Consider the following 8,989-nt stretch of genomic DNA (forward strand, 5'->3'; position numbering starts at 1 on the left):
GAAACGGTATACCCTCCGAACCAAGTTTGGTGATGCTGAGGGGTATAGGCCGGTGTATAACACAGCTGAGGTTAAAGGTTCTTTTTTCTCGTCAAATCTAGGTAAACACAGTAGAAAACACCTTCATTAAGAACAAAAGCGAGGAGTTTTGCGCATTGGAGGAGGAGAAAGAACAGTGGGGAGGTTAGCCGATAGAAGAAACCAGTTTGTTACCCTTCATTGAGTGAAAGGATGGGGGAATGCAAAGGTGAAGGATGAAAAGGGAGTTAGATGAAAATATGGCTAGCAAGCAAAAACTTGAGAAGACGGTTAAGCTCCGCCTAAAGGGCATGACGCAACAGTGGTAATGGGACCCATCAGCAGCCTGTGGTCTTCTTTACGTATATCCCTTCAGAGACACAGATACTGTTCTTTCTTTCACCATAACATAAATCGCTCAACCTTCGCTTAGAGCACAACGCGATAGCATCAGAGGTCCCTTCTGCACAAGTAGTCCTTCTCTGAAAGGTTCAGCCTACGTGTCCATATATGCCGAATCGGTCATTTTCTGCTCTAAAGTCATAGATCGCGGGGTATTCTCATACCACTCCTGGTGCAGCGGTGCAGCACTTAAGCGATGAGCTACCCTACCCCGGCAGGTGGTTGTGTCAAATACAGTCACCGGTGGGACTAGTGAGACCCAGGTTGCTCTTACCAAGAAGCCTGTCGCGATCGGTCATCTGCCATGTTGCGTAGGCTCTGATGACGTCGAAAGGTCACGTGACTTAGGTCACGGGCTTTTCTACTCACCAATGACAATGACAATGGATTTTCTGCAGTACGAAGCTTTAACGCTGTCGCGTTGAAAAGCATGCGGCAGTCATAGCTTATAGGGAGGCCCGATGCTTTCAATAAACGAAGTAACTCCTGGTATGCGTTTACCGCCGACGATCGCCGCGGACGTTGTCCGTGAATCTTCATCTACGTCAGCGAGCGTTGGTCGAGACTCTCCAGCACATGGCATAGAAATTGTCTGTCGGTACTGCACGTGAAACATGCACGAAGATTGTGTTGTATGGTGTTCACGCACCTGCAAATAGCACATTCAGGGCTATCAGTCATGCCGGTGGAAAACGAGTAGCGGTTTGTGAAGGCGACACCAAGCCACAAGGGGCACAGTAAAGCTGCTTCACTGCGTGCTAGGCCGAATGGAAGCCGGCGCTTCAGGTAAGGGTCCAGGGATTGTAGACGTGGGTTCGAAAACTTCGCAATTCCACGAGGAAAGCGTGATACCCCACGCAAGGGTTCGATGCCTGTCGGCTGCGCCCAATCTCAAAATTGGGATAGATACACAATCTCCGTCATGGTGGGAAGCTCGCGCAGCCTCGTCCACGCGGTGATTCTCTTTGCTGCGTTGTGTCCGTGTAGCCATTTATAGATGTGTTCTTTTTTTCATGGCAGAGTGTATGTTTGTATGCCTTGTATGCCTTGTATGCCTTGCAGCTTGTATGCCTTGAAGGGCTGCTTTTCAGACAGTCAAAATAATGGCGACACGGAGAGCAGTAAGTTCTGCGCCTGTCGATGAAGTCTAGTGCGATGTGTGAACTTCGATTACTGTGGTCCTTCCGGGGCTGACTACGGAGCGCGAAGAACTGATGGCGTTCACTGAGATATCTCTGTGGACGTGCAGTCGGTGCCCGTGGTTATAATGCAAAAATTCGATATCCTGTTTTTTCAACAATAAATCGACCTTCTACGTGGTCATGGGGATGGAAAGATACACATTAGGTTGATAAAAGGCTCCATAATGGCGAGGGCGGTCAGGAGGCGGGTGCAAATTGGGACAGCAGAATGGCGCGTTGGGCATCTATGGTTCTTGCAAACGATGTATGCGGTAATAAGAAAGCTGGAAAGATGGCAAGAGGAAATCCGAGAGAGGTGGCGAATATATGCTCTGAAGGTGTTAGCCGTAATGCAGGTAGTGACTGGGTTCTTCTGGGTGATTATTACGGCTGCGGCCATAGAGGCACATTTCGGTAACCCTGGACACCTCCAGAGAGCTTAAACTCGAACGCTTTGTAAACTTCGTATGTTTGTTTTCGAGTGTTTCCAGGTACAGGAAGACGGTATCGAAGTGATCCTATGACTAATGCGTTGTACAGCCGGACCATTGACGGCGCTGACGCTTCCTGCAACTTAAACCCGAAAAAGGAGCGAACGTGAACAAATGCTGTCAGTCTCTTTTTCACGTACGAAATAAGGGCACTCCACGATAAATTTATTTCAATGATTAATCCAAAAAAGCGATGACTTCTTTCGAAGGGCTTTGCTGTGCCATTTACGCATACGGTGTAATGAGACATGCTCTTGCGTGTACAGGCGATAAGGGAACACTTTCTCGGTATAGATCTCCAGGTCTTGTAGGCGGAGGCCCGGTATACGTCTTCTGTCAGCCCGCTCCACGAGGAGTGTAGCCAGGAAGTCTTTTCGGGTGAGTATTTTCTTTGAAAAAGTGTAAAAAGGGAGTTTTCAGGGAACTAGGGATTTTGACACAAGTGTCTATAAAATATCAGGGGAGGAGGGAGCGTCAGAGTCTGTCTTTAGCACACGGGGAAGAATGCTGCCTGTCGTGTTTTCCAGTTCTTTGAAATCATTTGGCATATTGTCCAGTTTTGTACAAATGAGATGTCGGATTGACTGCATCGTTTGATTAAGTGTCATCATTACTGGGCTTGAAGCCGGACACATGTTCGTACGCGGACTAGCCCGACCAAATGGTAGCGTGCTCTTGTGTTTGGGTTGTATCGCGCAGGGATGGAAGTTATTAAGACGACTATTTCCAAAGCACAGCGCGATATGCTTCGTTGGTTGGTTACAACCTTTAACTGCCATTTTCAGAGCCAAGAGAGGAGGATAAAAGGGGGACGGAGGGTAGCCCGTGCGCCTTTTCAGCTTTTGTGGCCGAGGTGCAGGTTGCCCGTTGTAGTGCCGGGCATAGGGGCTGCGCATCAGGGCATCCGACTGCTCCGTGCCATGTATGTTGAGATTGTGTGTGGGTCGGTTTACAGTGTGTCCATTGCAAACGTTGAAGTCTTCTTTGTTGCCACACTCTGTCCCGTTTGTTAAAAGGAATACTAAGTAATATTCAAAAATAGGATTTTTGAGGCAAAAAAAAAAAGGCTTTTGTGGCATGGTATTTCCAGGGCTGGCGGACGCCAGAAAACCGGTGAATCAGCTTAACTAGTAAAATGGTTAACTAATTTCCAATAACCAACTTTTTAACTATTAGAGTTAGGCATCTATAGTTGCAATTAGAGACTTGTAGCCGGCCGTTAGTAACCGCCATATCGTTTCTGGAATTTCGAAAACGCCATTACCCTCACCGCTGTGGCTCGAAAAAAATGTGGCTGCATCGTGCGAAAATACATGCGCTTTCGAAAGCATGCAGGCAAAGCAGCCCTTCCGGTGCACGTAACTGGCCGAAAAAGCGAAATTTTGGTCGAGCCCCAGCGGCGAGTGTAATCGCGTTTTCGAAATTCCAAAACTGATATAGCGCTTATTAATGGTCGTCTACGAATTTCTGATTGCAACTGGACGCCTAACTGTAATCATCATAATCATTCGTGAAGCCAAGAGCCTCCGCGCACGGCAATCCACCTTTTTCGTCCAATGAAAAGCGCGTGCTCGCATTTCTCCTGCGGTCTCCAAAGTCGGCGGGAAGGACGCCCTCAAGAAAGCAGAACAAAAACAAAACAGCGAAGCCCGTGAATGGCGAAAGGAAAAAAGCGAGCAAAAACTGTGCTGCGTACCTCCAAAACGCTGCCGTCGTTTAGAACGCTTTCTCTCCCTAGTCGGGGACGTCGGAGGTGGGAGGGAGTGCTCAAAGCGCCTTTCTTGCACCAGCTTTCACCGGGACGTCTTTAGCCCCTCACAAGCTCCCTGTGGGGAGCGGAGAGTGCGTCAGCCGCCCCAGTGCATTACCACGTGCCATCGGTGGCGGGGTAAGGGGGCTGGTGTCATGACCACGAGATGCATTCTTCGCCATTTATGCCCCATTCAAGCAAGGTCGGGGGGGGGGGGGGGGGAGTTTATAGGCATGTTTTACACCCCCCTAACTGCCCCCTCCCCCCTTTCCTGCTAATATGCGCGAGAACATTTCGAATGCGTTTCGTGCGGCCACTTGATGGCTACTAAAACTAAGTTTAATTACCTAAAGCATGCACGGACGATCAAGCGGCCGTGCAAGAACCCACTGAATTGCCAGGAATGTTCACAGATATCCATAATAATCAGAACGGACGCACATACGTTAGATGAGTATGTGCGTTTACATTGAATTTACTGCAGGCCCGAAGGCGCAAGTCCAAACGCAAAATTGCATGGCTGACACGAAGAATGTGAACAAAACTCCGCATTTTAAGCGTTTCGTGCGGACAGTTAAGCGGTCTCAGTATTTGAAGTGATACCTTCTCAGAAGCATGACTTCTACCTTCAGAGACTTTTTTCCTCTGTGCGCGAGCATGTGCGTAATACTAGCGTTGCAGAGTGAGCGTTCGCAAGAGACATCGGTGGTGAAATATACAGCTCAATAAAAAGTCCGAGTATAACTTAAGCGACGAAGCCATTCGTGTCATTTTTAGTGAAAGGCTTTCTGCTCTTCACTTCTTTTTCCTACAGCGCGCCCTTTTCTGTTTGCAAAAAAAGTATTTGATGATTTGTACATTCGCAGCCCACACCAAGACAAGAATAAAGCGTCCTCAGCAGCCACGCACACGAAGAGCACCTTGTTAGCCATAAGAAAGATATTCACTGGGTACTTGCTCTGTAAGGAAACCACAAAAGGCTTCTGGTGACATTGGCGGCAGCTGCAGTCGGCAACACAAACAGCCGTTGGCTTCTGGGGGGAAGACTTTCTCTGCGACACTTGCGACATCGTCTGGTCTGGGATGAACGAAGCATTTGGTCGTCGTACAGGGTGCCAAGGCAGCTGATGTTACTTCTCCAGTCATTTATACACCGTCAAGTCTCGTACGGTTCCCTAATCCAGCAGCATAGGGGGAATTACGTCGTTGCTTACGGCACTGGAGACGTTGTGGCTTCTTAGTTTCACTGTGCTAAACGGTGTGACTCGTGACTGCACGACCTGCCGGACAAAAAACAGCTGCATCCACGGAATGGCAAGTTAAGGACCCTGGCGTGCCTCCGAAACTTTGCGGCATTTATGGCGCAAAGTAATTTACGGCGCCACCTAGCCCCTTCCCTCATAAGCTAGGTCGGATGCTTAATGGAAAAAAGCCGGCCCAATGAAAACCGTGTGATCTTGGTGAAAAGGAGGAGCGTCCGAAGTTCTTCGGCCGCGGTTGCAAGCAATGGGTGGGTTTTTGCCGCGTTTCGCTACGCTTTACGTCGTTATCATTGCGTATGCCATCGGTACAGGAGATGCGTAAGTACTGTTCCACGCCTTAATCTGTTTTTGTACAGCTTAGGAGCATTGAAGCACGCTCAGAGTCTTGGCAAAACTGTACGCGTTCCACGCTAATGACTAAGGAAGATCGATGATATTCGAAAGTGCAGTGTGATGCATTTGCAAACTTTGATCGAATTAACAATAAACAGAAATGAATTCATTTATCGAAGAAAGGGTTCAACGACCACTCGACTGAACGAAAAGGAGCTGTATATTCTAAATCTCCGCGTATTTGTGGTGAATTGAAAGCGACATTTAATTTTATACTTTCTCGAGTTCTTCCTTTAATTTTCTGTTCAGTGACGTGACGTGCACCGACGAAGCTGGAAATAACTTATGCCAAGGACTGAGCAGTTTAAAAGGCGCCATAGAGGACCGGAGAGCGTATGACACCGATGGAGAGCAAGGTGAGGAGGGCAACTAGAGTTGATGTGACAGCGAAGCAAAAATATTCAAACGGTCTTATATACGCTGAGAGGTCAACGCGTATTGCGAACTAAAAACCAGCTTCTGCTGCTGTGGATTTTATTCAAGCCAGGATGCCGACGCGAGCAAAACGTTATTCTCCCTGTCTTCCCTAATATTCCTAAATAACTAACTGAGGTTAAAATTGCCCACTCCTCAAACCGCCGACTCTCACACTCCATTTGAGCAAACGTACGCCCACAGTCGTGCTGGCACGTAAGAGATACGGGTGCGAGCAATTTGTACGCGGCCTCAAAACTGATCCCAAGCAGAAAAATGTTTTCGTCACTTAGCTGTTGGATTTTTTTTACGATAGTTATCGTTTGTTAAAATTGCAGCCGTATATATATAAAAGACTCCAAGCAGGAATAAACCGTTCAGCACCGGTAAACAACTGAAATCCCTAGACCGCATTCATTCTGCGTTTCTGTTTGCGCAGAAGAAAGCACCTCTACATCGCTAACCGAAATATAGACCTACGGAACTCGCACTCTATGCAGCTTAACATAAAGCAGAAGTCACGGAAGGAAAGCATTTATTTTCATGAGCTCTTGACTGGCAGGATATCTATTGCTGGTAGGGTGGTAACATCGCAGCATTTACTTTCAAGATGGAGGAATGCGGGTTTCCGGATCTCTAGAATGTGATTTTTCCTTTTTAAGCAGACTTTCCCTCCGGACCAATGTCAGCGGAGATTTTCCCACAGCCATCCTTCCGACTTCAGCATGAATCTTCTTCCGCGAGGGACATGCCACTGTGGCTTTTGACAGGACTTGGACTGAACAAGAATTCTGAGACTGTAACGCTGTTTCGTGGGCCCGCTGGGTTCGCAGTGGTATTTGTGCAGCCGCAGACATATGCCGAGGAAGGACAAGATGCGAATATCGCGAAAGGCAGTTACCGACAAGCAACAACGAATTCTAAACAGGCAGCGGAGCTGAACCTTGGGGATCATGCAAAATCAGGGCAGCCAGAGAGCTCAGCCCAATCGCAGGTGCAGCAACAAATGGCCGAATGGCTGGCAGCAAAGTCCCGCAGCCAGCTCGGAAGCGACATGGCTGCTCCGCAAGTGAACTCTGCTTCGGACCAACAACCTCAAGCAGGAGAACAGGAACAAAATTCAAGACAACGTCTTATATTCGGTGTGCATCAAAACTTAATCCAGCCTCAACCGTTGGGGGCAGTGTCCGGAGGAACAGCGCCACAAACTGCTGATGCACGGGCGGTAGTTCACCAAGCGTGGATCAGTAACCTGCAACACCACGCACCACCTGTCGACAATCAACACAAACAGCTGCGCACTGGGCTGTGGCGAATCATCGGCGAAAAGCAACATAAACCGACGATGACTGGCTCCCTGGCAAGACATTCGATGTCTCTCACGGGACAGCCCTTGCACGGAGCCATATCTTGGCAATATCAGCAGCCGGCTTTGCTGCATACATCGCTGCAACAAGAACCTAGAGTGGCATCGCTAAACCAAAACCACATTTTTCAACAAGGTGCGACCCCTCAACAGGGAGCTGCAGTAAACGTGCCGAGTGACTATCGAGCCATGCTAGGCCACGATGCTTCGACGGGCCATATTTCTCATGTATCCGAACAGCACCAGCATGTGGCTGTAACGACTACGATAATAGGGCGGCACCCGGGTCAGCTTGTTACAGAGACACAGAGTCCATTTCCGATCCAACAAACTCAAAAAACAACGGCGCAAGTACAGCAATCGACACAACCTCAACAACAAGCTTCCACGAACGTTGGTATCGGTGCAACGCTTGTAGAGCGAATCGCTCATCAGCAGCAGGCTGCACCTAAGGACAATCAACAGCAAAGCGTGCGCAAACCGGAGGAGCTCACTGTTCAGACACAGCAGCTGCTTCCAGCAACGAACGTTGCTCAGAATACCACGCAGGCCCCTGGTGTTCCCCAAGGCACAGGCAGCATGGCCGCCCCAGTAGCCCCGCAGCAAGCGGTGAAGCAAGAAGCCGTTCCCAGCGCAAGCACTCCACCGCATGAGCTGTCCGCTACCACCACCTCCCCGGCGCAGCACCAGGTTACGGCACAGCAGCCGGTGGTGCAAGGGGTAGCTACTACGAAGAAATAGCATCTAAATCTCACAGAACAGTGCTGGAAAAAGCAAACTCGTGTCTGCAGCATATCGCAAAAACGTATATCATATTAATAAAAATAAGCTATTTAACTAACCACAGATTCCCTGTCTTTCCCTTCTTTGGCACATCATCTTTCTTGTGGGCAATGAGCAGAACGGAAGGGGGCGCCTTTGTGCTGGCACTGCCGATGTCGATGCAGGCGCAGTCGCTCTCCCTGAGGCCCTAGGGTTTAGAGATAACAATGTTCATGTGAATGAATCTGCAGTAAAAGTTAGCAAAAAGCGATTGGCAGTTTGGTAGCTCAAAAGCATAGTGGTAACGTGATTTGGAAAGTGCAGGATTAAAATTGTATTTTAAAAAAGTGGCGATTATATAGACCGATTATAAGACCGTTAAAGAAATATAAAGAAAACAAATGAATGAAAAAAAGTCTAGCCTGGCCGCTGGCTGCAACTGCCATCACCCCGTTTCAAAGGGGCCGCTCCTATCTTCCATCCATCCATCCATGCTTGTTTAAAGGTGTTACAAGCGCTAGCTTTTCCCCTGCTTTTGATAATCTTGCTTCCGAGTTCTACTTTTATGACCACAATGTCACGCGCTGTTTACATTGATTGAAATCTCAGTGGTCTCCTTTAGAATGAAGATGCTTGTAGCTCTTTGAAATACCGATCGCGGTTGCGGATGGTATTTTACGATGGTAACTATAACTCATGATTCGTCAGCAGATACACGTGAATTGATCAATAAATTTATGAACTGAGTTTCCATAATAGAATGTGCGTTGATAATAGAATAAGGTGTCAGGCTAGTACGAGTTGCATCGTTTTGAGCAGCGCGTATAGCAGCACGAAAACAGAGCACAGAAAGACACTAAAACAAACGCTGAACTTCATCCTTAATTTGGAAAATCGCAATACCACTGCATATATACCCACGGACAAGAAAGAACAGCACACGCCCAAAC

The 8,989-nt window shown here is 48.2% G+C and overlaps 1 protein-coding gene across 2 annotated transcripts; it reads left to right on the forward strand.

The window, feature by feature from the left end:
• The first annotated feature begins 5,284 nt into the window (after nt 1-5,284).
• On the forward strand, nt 5,285-8,118 carry LOC144123647 (uncharacterized). 2 transcript variants are annotated; one of them, XM_077656440.1, is made up of 3 exons: nt 5,285-5,422; nt 5,747-5,853; nt 6,574-8,118. In XM_077656440.1, exons 1-3 carry the CDS (start codon nt 5,349-5,351, stop codon nt 8,016-8,018), a joined length of 1,626 nt encoding a protein of 541 aa, XP_077512566.1. In that variant the 5' UTR covers nt 5,285-5,348; the 3' UTR covers nt 8,019-8,118. The 2 variants fall into 2 exon arrangements, with proteins under 2 accessions (XP_077512566.1, XP_077512567.1); XM_077656441.1 differs by having other exon boundaries at nt 6,577-8,118.
• Nucleotides 8,119-8,989: the final 871 nt, after the last annotated feature.

Source organism: Amblyomma americanum, chromosome 3 (assembly GCF_052857255.1).
Source record: "Amblyomma americanum isolate KBUSLIRL-KWMA chromosome 3, ASM5285725v1, whole genome shotgun sequence".
Taxonomy (NCBI): Eukaryota; Metazoa; Arthropoda; class Arachnida; order Ixodida; family Ixodidae; genus Amblyomma; species Amblyomma americanum.

Excerpts from the sequence above, each read along its gene's own strand:
- LOC144123647 (XM_077656440.1), top strand. The coding sequence starts at position 5,349 with ATGGGTGGGTTTTTGCCGCGTTTCGCTACGCTTTACGTCGTTATCATT. Across the intron at positions 5,423-5,746 it reads GCCATCGGTACAGGAGATGC|TGACGTGACGTGCACCGACG; the intron begins GTAAGTACTGTT and ends TTTTCTGTTCAG. Across the intron at positions 5,854-6,573 it reads TGACACCGATGGAGAGCAAG|CAGACTTTCCCTCCGGACCA; the intron begins GTGAGGAGGGCA and ends TTCCTTTTTAAG.